Source organism: Biomphalaria glabrata, chromosome 17, assembly GCF_947242115.1.
Source record: "Biomphalaria glabrata chromosome 17, xgBioGlab47.1, whole genome shotgun sequence".
NCBI classification, from domain to species: Eukaryota; Metazoa; Mollusca; class Gastropoda; family Planorbidae; genus Biomphalaria; species Biomphalaria glabrata.
The window spans coordinates 21,029,230-21,042,728 of NC_074727.1; the positions used below are offsets into that span (position 1 = coordinate 21,029,230).

The window sequence follows — 13,499 nt, forward strand, 5'->3', positions numbered from 1 at the left end:
AAGTCGCCATTTTGAAAGATCTCAGTTGCCAACTTATAATAAAAATTCTAGTTTATGAAAATTGTGCCTTGAGCATCTTTTTAGTCATTCATGGTTTCAAATAAAAGTTAGTAGCCTGTGGTTTTCCTTGGTAAATTCAATGGACCTCATGCTACACCACACAGACAAGTGGCAAAAAGTGCGTTGTCACGTTTGGAACCATTACAAAGTAAAGTATTTTTTAAAACTATCATAAGCTATGGTTTTCATGGGGAAATATATCATAAGAGTAGCTCATAGAAACTGATGAGATTTATAAAGCTAGTATTCAGGGGCGGACAAGTGTCAAAATCGGCCCGGGCATTTCCATACAACCAGGCCTACAAATTCTATATCATATAATGGGCATTCAATTCTAGGTCTACCTGTCCTCAACATCATTGTGTTAAGTTTGATAATGTATCGATATGCATGCATATGGTGACTTCTATATCTTTTATAAGATATATAGGCCTTAAATTGTTTTCTAATCACAAAGTATGTATGCCCTAAAAGGATGAAGTCTACTATTACATTATTTCGGAAAATGTGTTAGATTAAAATAGTATATCACTGTAGTCTGTGAATTTTTTTTAAACACGACACTCATATGGCCTTTTTGTAAGAAAATATTATAAAAACTTTAACAATTTGATTTGTGTCATTGATGCGGCTATTTCGGTGACCCCACCGGGCATTAATCCTAAAAGCCAGTCCGCCCCTGCTACAATTACACTTCCTGTGACTTAAAAAAGAGGCATCAAACATTTGGTCTCAATGTGCCTGTGACAATCAGAGGCATCAAACATTGGGTCTCAATGTGCCTGTGACAATCAGAGGCATCAAACATTGGGTCTCAATGTGCCTGTGACAATCAGACGCAGCAAACATTGGGTCTCAATGTGCCTGTGGCATCGAACTGTTTTTCTGGGTGAAGCTTTGGTCATGCAAACATTTTTCCTTTTTTTTTTGGTCTACCTAATAGACCTATATGTACATTGTATAAGCTCATTTAGGAATGTAGAGGTAACAGAAAAGAAAACAAAGTAAACATTCAGAACATTTCTTAAACAAAAAGTGAAAATAAATGCCTGTCTGCACTATAAAATGTATAAATGGTCTCTTTATTTGGTCCAGTTTACAAAATAGAATCATGGCAATGAAAACAGCATGTTGTGTTGAAAATATAACATTTTTTTTGTCTTTGATATTGTAGAATCATTTCAGGAATGCAGCATCTATTCGATCATTTCTCCACACATAAAACATAAATCACAAATGTTTTAATTGCAAATACTTTCTCAATACCCACAACACAACACACAGAGACAGAGAAGGCTATCATTCGTTCAAGGGACATAAGTCATTCACATGTTACATCAGGTTAACTTACTTCCCCCAAGAATTCATGACAAAACTTCATACTATTTACATTTCTATTATACACATTCTGCAACAGCTGGATTGTTTCCCCACTTTATACTGGGGACAAGGAACTCTTGGCATAAATAGAATTCTATAGAACTACCCTAATTAAAATAGTTGATCTAGTATGCAGGAAAGCACCCTACTATCCATTAAGCTAGCAGTTGGACAATTTGTTCTCTTTACCAGTCTAGTGAATATAGAAAAAAAAAACACCACAAGAACCACTATAGTTAAACATCTTGTATCAAAATGTTTTTTAAAACTTCTCCAAAGCTAATGCTGTGCTATTCTGATGTTGCAACTGTTCGATAAAAGAAAAACAACAACATAGCTGTTGGTAAGGTTATTTTAAAGTGTCTGGATTACAGCTAGTCATGTTTTAAGTTTATGCTATGTATTTCCCTTACATTTTTTTATTACTTTCAATCTATACACAGAGCCTCATTATAATTCAACATACATTGGCCAGAAAAACTAAAAATAAATCAAACCAAGATCTCAAAAAAAAAAAAAAAAAAATATTATGTAAACAATTCTTTTAAAAATAAATATATGCATTCTAAACCTACATTCATAATTACAAAAGTAAAAATACAGCAAAGAAAAAGGTTTAAAATATCAAATAAGAACACTGCTATAAAAATTAAATGCTGTCTAAAAACAAAACAACATAGGACACCTTTGGCTCACTAACATGTATCTTGGTAAACATTTTACTTAAAAATTAACATTTTAGAAACTAAAAATTTGTACATAATTTTTTTTTAGACTTTTTCTCTAAATTAATTAGAATACATTGTCATGCAGGATGCACAAATTGTCCAATAAAACTAACACACACCACTCTGTATAGAACACAGGGTTGACCTGATAGCTGGTTGTACAAGTGCTGCTTTAGGCCGACCATCTTGCCTTCTAACAAAAGCTACACACTCATATTGACTTGGCTAAACCAAAGACTTCCCATTATGGCAAAATACATTTAAGTGTCTAAAGGCTTACAATAAAGTTATAGTTTTCTAGTTCTACTAAAGTATGAGTGATATACAACTATTACATTATTTAAAAACATTTTATTGTACATTACTGTAACATAAATAATATATATTTTAACATGTGGAAGTCCCCTTCAAAACCCCCCCCCCCAAAAAAAAAAAAAAAATAGATTGGCGAACACTTGATACTGGAACACATTTTTGTTTCTGCTCTGAACTCTATAACGACTCAAATTTGAACATAAAATGTCAGTGTGATACAGACCAATGTAATCAGACAAATTAGAAAACTAAATGAATATAAACAAATGATCACAAGGAGCTAAATTAAATGATTAAGTGCCAGATGAATAAAAAGTATAAATATGCATGAACAATGATCTTAATTCTATTGGAAGTACAAGTTTTAATGAGTGTCCACATTAAGAGCCTACCAATAAAATATATGGTGTTGACAAAACAAAAGTGTCCAAACTAGTTTGGTACCTTAGCCTAATTTCTGGATCTATGATCTCATCTTTGTGGGAGGACAGGGCCATGAGAAACCTCTTCACTGTGGTATTGTGTCCAATGAATATTTACATTATATACATAATAACCTCATGTTGGATTAATTGAATAATAGAAAAGCCATACAAAACAAATGCACATTACCAGTTACTACTAGTGTGACATACAATACTGTCACTGACTGAGAAAATAGGAAATGGAACAGATAAATGCCATTTAGCTGACTATCCAATACAAGAACAAGACTTATGAATGAACTTATGACTCATTTTAACAACTGAAAGCACCGCAACATGAACAAATTTAACCTAGACATCATCCAAATAAAAAAAGAAACTGATTTTTTAATCAATAGATTTTAACTTCTCAAATACAAAAACTATTAACCCATTTGTACAAGTATCAAAATAAAAAATGCCCAGAACACAATTTAAGGAAGGATATTAAACAAATCTTTTGTGGTTTTGCAAACAAAATAATTATGTGGAAGTATTCTTGAGGCTACCGGTACACTTTACAACTACAGCTGTTTGCTGTGACAGGAATGAAACAAGTATTTTTCTATGTGTGCAGCTAGTGTGAAGACCACATCTAGAAATGTGTTGTGAATAGTGGAGGTGAGTGACAGATTATCACAGAGTCAGAAGTTCTTAGGAGCTTCACATTTAATATCCAGCAGAAGGGAAGCAGATTCAATACATACCTCATAGATATACTTGAAATAAATAAGACTATAACACAGTGCCTTAAAAAGAGAAAGTCTATTATTCTTTAATGATTCCTTTATGTGTTAAGGAAATGGGGGGCCTGAGTGGGGGCAGGAAAACAGTTCAACTTCTGTGGGTAACAGCTATGAGGGTGTGGTGTACATAGGCCCTCACCATCAAATGTCACATTCTGATATACTGAATTAAAAACCACAGCTTCCACAAGAATCTTAATTAGATATCTTCTCTTTCCAAGAGGTAAGCTTTACCATTTAGTCACCATAAATATTTAAAATTATAATGGTACATAGAAGTGAAAGGACATTTCATATCAGATTTGAACACTAGGCATTAACACTTGAGTTATCAATAACAAGGTTACATGTAGAACCCTTGTATAAAGCCTACCAAGACTGTTACTTAGACAAATGGTTGAAGTTTCACTGTTAAATTAAACCAGACATAAAATCAGAACACAAAATTTAAGAAATTCAGGACAATTTATACACTGTGACAATGGTTAACCATCATAAATATTTATTTTATCACTGTAATGATAATTTAAACAAAAAAAATCTTTCAAGGTTTTCAGCCAATCTGATTTCAGCAGCCAAATATTTTCTTTGCACTATTTACATTAAGAGAGACTTGAACAAAGTAAGGGTATCAAGTCCTCACTGAACTTAGCGTAGAGCAACAAGAAGCAACCATTTTTTTTTAAGTATGTATGTTTCCTAATCTATTAAAAAAAATGTAAATAGGTATATCAAAAACTAAAAGATACTTTTGACAAAACTAAATCAATTTCAAGTTGAAAACTTTTAAATAAAAATAATATAAATGTTTTGCATGTATTGATGAATACCTTCATTCATGTTTTTTGTTTTTGTTAAATAATGAATGAGTGAGCTTTTTTAATGAGTTTTTCTAATTTGTAGAATTTTAAAAATAAGTTTTGTAACTTCTACCTAGACTTGCAGTTCACTTTTCTCTAAATAATTTGTATTAGTCATCAGCTCCAAATAACTCTTAATTTACATAGTCAAGAAACAAAACTTCAAAAGAAAAAAAAAACAACTGCAGGAATGGAACAAATTACCAAGCAGATTAGGTACATTAAAATGTTTTGGGTGATGAAAAAAAAAAAAGTATATTCTCAATATGAGAGCATAATAAAAAAATCTAAGGCACAAGAAACTACGTACAAGACACCTAATTGTTTTTTTAAATAGACACCTGGGGCTGGAGGAGGGTGATTTTATCATAGCATTGTACAGATTCAATTAGCAACAACAAGAATAAATTATAAAAATCATTTTCTTTCATGTCTTCAACAAAGTGTCACTATAAAAATGTGTTCAGAAATAATTACATAACAAAATATCTTTACATTAAATCACACTCAATATTACATAGGAAAAAAGACAAAAAAACGTGTTTATGAATATTTCTCAACAAAGTAATAATCAGATACTTGAAGCAGAGCTGACATAAATAATTTACATTAATTTTATTTAATTTAAATAACATCACTCACTTTATTCCAAGTGTACAAGGCTGCCAACTCAGAAACATGCGTTTAAATGATGAAGGGGGTACTTAGCATGGTATTCTGTGCCATGCCATTTATTTTGCTTGTTTTTGAGATGATCCTATTTAATCCACTTAGTCTTTGGAACAGTCAACACCAAACGAAGAAAAATTTATAGACCCAGATCATAGGCATCCAATAGTTCATTGAAACTGTTCTCATTAACATTAAACAGGTAGTCCTCGTCAAGATTGAAAGTAGGGTTGATGTGCATGAAGGGCATATCCTGATCTGTCGTGTGAAATAATGATGTTCCACAGCCTGGAGACAGTAAAAGGGCTGAATGTGGAAAGAAATATCAGAACTAAAATTAGTTCCTAGAAAAATAATAATGTAAACAAACAAACATTTTAAGAAAGAAAAAAAAAGTAAATAAAAATCCGACAAACATTTGCATAAGGTACAGTGTTTTGACTACCTTCTATGATATAGGTTTGTATTTTGACTATAATCTATAGATCAAACCCAAAATATTCAAACAACTACAAAATAATTAGGAGTATCATTATGCTAGACCATAAAGGGGTAAGTAATAATTGAACAACCATGTCTTAGTAATGAAAATCATCCACAATGACTAAAGAAATACATAATGAAATTAAATGATAAAATCTTTGATTGGAATTGTTGACTTTCCAATACTTTAAAAAAAATAATAACATTTTGCCATCAGATATGTTGTTTTTTAATTGAGGAGAACAATTTTGATGAGGGGCAAAATATTGGCAGCACTCACTTTCATCAGCTGAAGACTCTTCTGAAAAAAGTTCCTGTTTGATTGACTCTGCACTGTTAAGACGATCAGACAATCGATCACCCGTTGAAAAATAAGGTCTGCTCTGGCCTGGCTTAGCATTATTGCCCAAGTCACTAGATGCAAGACCGTCAACCTAAGAACAAACAAAACAGGAAGATAACATTAGCTTTTTTTTATAAGATTTAACGATATACTACAAAACCAAAAGGCTGAACCTGAATGTTCCAACAAGGATCACCTTACTGATATGATATGAACAATTGTCAACTTTCTCGTTACCAGTCATAACTATATTTGATTTCATTGACTGACCTCATCCTGGCCACCATCACTGGCAGAAGCAGTCGAATCTGAACTTCTAGAACTGGACGAGGATTCATCACCAGGCAGATCATCAGGACACAGAAACACATCAATAGCACCTCTGGTACTTTTCAGCCAGATCTGGATATTCTGCAGAAAAGGAAAACATTTTTTTTATTCATCTGCATTATGAAGTGACACTAGTTTGATAGATAATGTAAAATGAACAAAGTAATGCAGATATTTTATATTTTGATTATAAAAGCGAATAAAAACTAGCTCTACACTTACATTTTCAGGGTCAGGGACTTCTAGCCTTGTCTCCGGTGGGGCTTTAATGGCTATAACAGTTTGCTCACGCAAAGAATTCAAGCTTCTAATATCCTGGTACGTCACATAAGCCAATGTACATAAAGTTAAGGAACAAAACATTTTCTTCGTAGCGATGGATTAAATATTTTTACAGGAGTTAGAAATTGTTACTAATTTATAGCTTTTTTGAGTTTATTGATAGCACGAGAAGTAATGTAATCTACAAGCAATTGTTGACTAAAAAGATTTGTAATCAACTGAAAGTAACCAAATAAGTTTTTATTTCAGCAGCTTTTATTGAAAAGTGAAAGATACTGGTATATCAAGTATATTATATCAATATTATTCTCCAATGCTTAATGTCTCAAAAATTTTAAAAGGATATCGTGCATTCTCAGAATCCTCTGTCATATTCCTCAAAGCTCTTGTGGTATTGGCGATGAGTTTATCTAGGACATTTTCTTTGGTCCTCAATTCTGCCATGGCTGTAAAAGAGGAAGGGGGATGAGGAGAAAGAAGAAAAAAAAAAGTTAATATTGAAAAATGCAAGAATGTAAAAACAATTCTTTTTACAGGTTAGGTGCCTATTGAAATGTTACCTGAGTGCAAGTCTACGCTTGCTGTGCTGATCTGTGTGACCTGTGGTATGGACGGCTCTCCTGTGGTGGTGAATGTGTTGGCAGCTCCCCTACACACAATAGTTAAATAAATGTAAACACTGCCAACAGTAAGCTAAGCCCTATTTTACCAAACAGCCTTAGAACCCTAACAAAAATATCTTATAAACCTAACAAAAACATTAAGCATTTATGGTTGCAAAATAAAAAAAAAATAATTAAAAAAAAATAAAAAAGACTTGCCTCCATTGGATGTTGTTCTTTGATTTTTTCTGGATAAGATTTATTCCTTCCAACACATTTGTGATGTCATAAATTCTGCGTTTCTGAACTTCAAGAATTTCAGATGCTTTGTTAAGATCAACAACCTATGATACATAAAACAAACTTTGTTAAGGTTAAAAACCTATGATACATATAAATAACTAATAGTCAACCACAAAAGTATTCATAAAAATAATATTCAATGTTATTTACAGGAATGAATGACAATATAGGGTAATGCTTAAAAACTGTATTTATGGAATGTATCAAGAAGTGATTAGTGCATGGCTGGCAAGTGTGAGCAGTTCCTCAAGTTAGAATTTTTTCCTTGGATTCATCTCTTAATGATGATGTGAAATTGCAGAGTTAAAAGAAGTTGGCTATTGTGCTGGCCACTGTTGAAATTTGCATACACTTGGCCTAAGACAGAGAACAGGAGAGAGGAAATGAAGGACTGGCAGATAATATTGAAATCACTTTTAATTTCATTGATGACTTTGGTTAACTGAGTTGATCTTTTACCATTTTTTTTTCATTCTAGCTTATAAGTAAATCCTACTATTTCAGCAAGCAATCAGTCTTATCACTGTAGAGAAAATACCTACCCCATCTGGTGCATTACGCAACAACCCAACAAACTTTTTGGTCAAAAGTCCCAGAGACGTGTCATAGCGAGTTTTTTCTAGTGGCGACCTGGTTGCTGTTAGAGGAAAAAAGGTTTTAAAAAATGTAAAAAAACTAATGTAAAATTGTAACACATCATGCTAAAACAAGTTTGTATACCATTTGTAAGGGTCTTGTAGATTAAGATATTGGCACTTCATAAGCAACTGATTTTCAAGAATTTAACAAGTCAAAGCAAAGTTTAAAAGGAGGAAAAATTTTCCCCTCTAATCTACAAGTGATCCCTAGAGGTCAAGAAGATAACAAGGATCATTCTGCTTTCTGTCACTCTGCCCCACCCAACCCACCACAGAGTAGTATTAAATTTAAGTATTACCTCTAGGTGACTCTGTCTGGCTTTTTCTTTTCCTGCAGGGTTTTGGAGTTTTAAATCCCTCAACCGTGACTTCATTGTCTAATTCCAATCTCCTTTTAACCTACAGAAAAAAAGAAGAAAAAAAGATTAGCTGCAGTGTTAAGTACACTTCAGCTAAACAATAAGGAGACAATTTTGTTAATAGTAAAATTAATAGTGGACCAAGTCCAATGACCTAACAAAATGTACAATGTTTATAGTAATCTGGATAAAACAAATGTCAACAATAATTACTAGTATGTGACACTTCATTGTTTAGAATCTCTCAAGTACTTTTTTCATTTCCCAGCAACCACAACTACACGATTTTGCCCTTGCAATAGTTCTAAACAATAAGTATATTGTTTTCCAGGGGAAATCTGACATGATATACATTTTTTTAATGGGACATAAACTATTTTATAGACAAATGCTTTGTGTGTGTGTGTGACCCAAAGGTTTAACTTCCTACTTACAAACTATAGATTCTCAGGTTTCACTCCTAGGATTTTATAATTAGAATTTTGTGTTCCTGACCTGAGCCACCAAGTTATACCTTTTCATAGAGGAAGGATGTTAGTCAAAGAGCTAAGCATGGAAACATAAAATTCACTGGACTTAAACATTTTCTTATTTCTACATTATATGGTTAGATGGTTCCGCAAGGTTGTCATTGCCTGAAGTGGTAATGGATGTAAGCACTCCACTACCTATAAAATGCTTCCTAATGGCATGCATCTCAAATAGCCTCTGACAACTAGTCCAACTCCTGGCCTTCATGTGTGGCTCAGATATTGAGTCTGGCGGAACTGTTCTCACTAACAGAAGAAGGGGCAAAGGCGAGTTACTGGCGCCTTAACCAGTAGGCCTTGGGCAGGAGGGGCACCTAGGAGAAGGAAAGCTCTGAATTCAAACCTCTGTTGCCTTGCAGCTATACCCACTCATGGGAAAGGCTTAGGGATTAAACCCTGAGGTAAAATCAGGAGCTGGCGACCCTAAGGCAGTTTGCAGCACCCAGTGCTACAAAGTGGCAGAACCTGTGGCGCCGCTGATCCCAAACTGTATCAGCACTGCCGTTCCTTTGGATACATCAGCTGCGTTCTGACCAAAGCGAATGCTCAGACATTCATCTCATTTCCATGAGATGTCCACAGTCGCATCGCAACTGAAGGAGACCATAGATATGGTCAGATGTAAAATAAATATTTTTTAGTTGTATTAAATCAAAATAGTAAAATATCAACCACACTAGAAATGTCTGCCTCAATAAATGCTAATGATATGAAACTGGGAATTATATTGCGACAATCATACTTATCACAATCACAAGTTAATTAAGTGCCTTAACAAAGCATTTTTTTGTATTTCTCAGAACTTTTTCAATGAATAAAAAAAAAAAGGATTCCACCAAATCCAACATAGAGATGAGCATGTACTTTTTTTTTCAGACTAGTATAATATGCTTGTATAATAAAAGCACATAAAAAAAAACATGTTCAGTTCAATGAAACATCAGCCTTTGTATTTGTTGCCGGACACAAAATTTCTTTTTTAAATACAGAAATATTTACATTGGTAGTTCTTCCTTATTTAAGACTTCATACTCCTGCAGGCATTATCTATTCTAAGCATACAAATTGTAAAAGTAAAGGCAATTTAAAAATCATTTAACATTAAAAATCTTTATTTTTAAAGCACAAAAAAAAAGAAGACCATACTAATACCCACTATTAGTATTGTGCATAAAAATGATAATTGTGCTATAAAATTCAAGGCATGCTAAGCTTCATAATTATAAAACATTTCATTTTCCAAAAGCAATTTACTTTGTTCTTTTTAACTGGGCAACTAATAAAGACACCAAGTCTTAGTTACTAGTGTCACCATGTTAATATTTTTTGTTAAAGGTGCAACAGTTGGAACAATGCATTGAAAATTTAAGTGGAGGGTAGGGAGAGATGGTTGACCAAATAGTGAATTTTTCAAACATATAACAGTTAGATATTGGGATTTTAGGGTGCCCAAGTTCACTCAAATAGTATACTATACTGTCTATACATAGATTCTTGATGAAGTAAGATTAAACTCTAGATTTTTTTTTAAACATTTAAGTAAAATTCAATGTGTTAGACCCTGTAATTATGAAAGCTAAATCAAGATCTGAATCTGAGTAATCTGGCTCATTCTGTTATTAGATCTACAAATCTGCAGTCAACAGTACAGCCATGAGCCAATTATTAAGATACATATAAGATACATTTTTCACTTTAAGATTCACCAATTTACATACATTTTTCACTTTAAGATTTTATGACTAGATCTAGATGTTTGATTAGAATGCAATGACCATGATGATTGAATAATTATTTATAATAATAATGGGTTAAGCAAGTTAAGCTAGACAGTATGATCATGATGAATATCTAGACTTAGAGATTGTATGACTAGACCTCTACAAGCTAGATCTAGAAATCTAGTCTAGCTAGATGATACTGATAGATCATTAATAGATAGATGTATGATTAGAATGCAATGACCATGATGATTGAATAATAATAGCCTAATAGGTTAAGCTAGATCTAGATCTAGTCAGTCTTTTCAGTGTATTTTCTTTAAAAAAATATATATGAATATATCTAGAGAATCTAGACTAGATGGACAACATTCACCTTTCATTTTCATTGGAAAGCTTCAAGTGGGCGGGGCATCTGCGTGGAATAAATTCTATTCCATAAATTATTAGATTAAATAAATCTAGCATTTAACGATAGCACAGAAAGGCATCATTTAAATACCTGAGGTTTATCAAATTCATCAATTAAATCTAGCTGGTAACCCGATAAATTTGCATCATTAGAAGAGTGCTCAAATTCAAGCTTTATTTCTGTATTAGCATACGATGAGAAATCAGCAGTCTTTGTTGATGTGTTTTGTGTTGTCTGGCGTGGATAAATACTTGCTAGATTTAACAAATTTTGAGAATTAGATCCAGAATCTGAAGGCTCCTGCTTTATGAATATCGGTAGATCACGCCTTGCAACTAGAGTTTGTTTTCTAGGCATATCGAAATAAATGCTTATCACAGTTGAGTTTGCACAGATCTGTCAGCTTGAACTGCTCCGATAGCAGCTGCCACTCAGCGTATGTTGACGACTTCCGTTCTCATCAATGGCATTAAATAAAAATAAATAATCCAGGACGAAGGATATCCGAAAAATATAAATAAAAATGCAGAGATGAATATATAATTATTTGTGTACTATACAATATCTGATTCGATGAGCTTTATAACACACAAATATTGATGGATCAAAACACGGATTATCCAGGTTACGTTTACATCAAGAGTTAGCCAGATGCCGTGTGGGTAGGCCTAACAAAGCAAAAAGCCGTTTGGCGCGAAATCGTATTTCCCGCGAGATGACATCATAGTGATACGCATCCGGTAAACGCATTACAAGCCTTTAATATAAAATAGTAACAATAATCTTTTTAGTATATTATTAAAATGTATATAAACATCAATATTAGGCATAAGAAAATTGAGAAATTAAACGATTTTGAAAGTATTATTTCTAATTTGATTAATAAGCCCATCATCTTTAGCTAACTTAAAATTATACATGTTTAGGGGCGTTGGTGTCTAAATAGCAGCTGTTCTCAAGATAGTAGGACACACTTTTTTACCGGTTTTAAGTAGTGGCAGTTGGGGCTTAGCCTAAGATTTTAGGCATTGCAGGCGACAAACGAGGTCGAACTATAGTCAAAGGACAGTCAAGTTTAGGAAAAAAAAGTAAAGCGAAAGGCCTCTAAGTGTGAAAACGTCCACCGCAACGTTTGAATACATGTGTAGCACTAAGATTGATACTCATTCATTTGATGTTTACATTTTTTATTGAACTAATCTGATGTAGGCCTCCATGTCTTAAATTCGAAATGTTTACATCTATATATTATTTGTACACATTATGTGTGTCTCGCCCAGAATGTTATTAACTACATCTGGTTAATCATTATGTTGATCTTAAAAAGTTGATAACAGCAGGGCCGTAGCTAGGAATGTTTCATCGTTTTGGGGCCCGGGGGCTTGACCTCTTTGGGAGCCCCTGCATTTTGCGTAATATTTAATTTTAATGTAAAAAATACTCAAGTGGGGGCCCGGGGGGATTTTCAAATTCTCCCCCTCCTCCCCCACCCTAGCTACTCCGCTGGGTGATAACTTATTAAGCTGGCCTAACATTTAACTTATTTTTGGGGGCTATTCCTTATAGGGCCCATATCTACACGTTCACAATCAAAAGATGTAAGCATTATCATGCTATTTTTACTATAGTCTTACTTTGAGCCATATTATAATGATCAACATCTTGAACCCCCCCCCCCCCCCCAATGTGTTTTTCTTTCCATAAATCTTTTTTTTAGTATATTAATAACTTAAATAAGTTATCTTTTATGTATCTGTAACCAACGGTTTAGTATTTTATGCATTGTTGTTGCTTGTGTTCTTGAGTGTCTGATTACAAAGGTTTAACTTAACGTGTTAATGTGTGACTGTTCTTTCTGGTGATTTTCTAGAAAATGTAGGTTGTATTTATTTTGCTACTTTGTTAATCGCCTACAGTCTTTCTTAAATAAAAATGTAATCTATAGAACAGCTTAAATCAAATTTACTAGATTTGCTTAAATCTCTGAGGGCAACGCACTTTCTTCTGAGGCACGTGGTTCATGTTTTTACTTCATTTTTCAATGCATTGGTTTTATATGGAGGACAAAGTTATGATGGTACATTTTGTTGTTTTTTTTTTACTTTATTTCTCAACACAATTGTTTCACCTAGATTTTATGAATATACTCTAGATCTAGATAATTTTCGTAGTTTATTTTCATTTCATTTTGATTCTTTTAAAATTTAGACATCTTGGAAAGAATTCACTGCTACATAATCGCTTGATATCCCCCCCCTTTTTTTGTATATTTTG

The 13,499-nt window shown here is 33.1% G+C and overlaps 1 protein-coding gene and 1 long non-coding RNA gene across 2 annotated transcripts; one reads left to right on the plus strand and one right to left on the minus strand.

The window, feature by feature from the left end:
- Positions 1 to 85: 85 nt before the first annotated feature.
- LOC129923694 (uncharacterized) lies at positions 86 to 7,333 on the plus strand. The gene is made up of 3 exons (XR_008775694.1): positions 86 to 208; positions 6,609 to 6,696; positions 7,197 to 7,333. It is a non-coding gene; the product is annotated as an uncharacterized LOC129923694 (long non-coding RNA).
- On the minus strand, positions 1,115 to 11,918 carry LOC106056286 (transcription factor E2F3-like). Its single transcript, XM_056016032.1, has 10 exons — positions 11,316 to 11,918; positions 8,503 to 8,602; positions 8,108 to 8,202; positions 7,482 to 7,606; positions 7,221 to 7,309; positions 7,005 to 7,106; positions 6,601 to 6,713; positions 6,319 to 6,459; positions 5,986 to 6,139; positions 1,115 to 5,528 (listed from the first exon to the last, which is right to left on the minus strand). The coding sequence occupies exons 1-10, from the start codon at positions 11,580 to 11,582 to the stop codon at positions 5,362 to 5,364; spliced, it is 1,353 nt and encodes a 450-aa protein (XP_055872007.1). The 5' UTR covers positions 11,583 to 11,918; the 3' UTR covers positions 1,115 to 5,361.
- Positions 11,919 to 13,499: the final 1,581 nt, after the last annotated feature.

What these genes read in the sequence shown, in the direction of transcription:
- LOC106056286 (XM_056016032.1), bottom strand. Translation starts at nt 11,582, where the DNA reads ATGCCTAGAAAACAAACTCTAGTTGCAAGGCGTGATCTACCGATATTC. An exon ending in ATGAATTTGATAAACCTCAG is followed by an intron (nt 8,603 to 11,315) that starts GTATTTAAATGA and finishes TTTTTTCTGTAG; the next exon opens with GTTAAAAGGAGATTGGAATT. An exon ending in AAGTCCCTGACCCTGAAAAT is followed by an intron (nt 6,460 to 6,600) that starts GTAAGTGTAGAG and finishes CCTTTTCTGCAG; the next exon opens with AATATCCAGATCTGGCTGAA.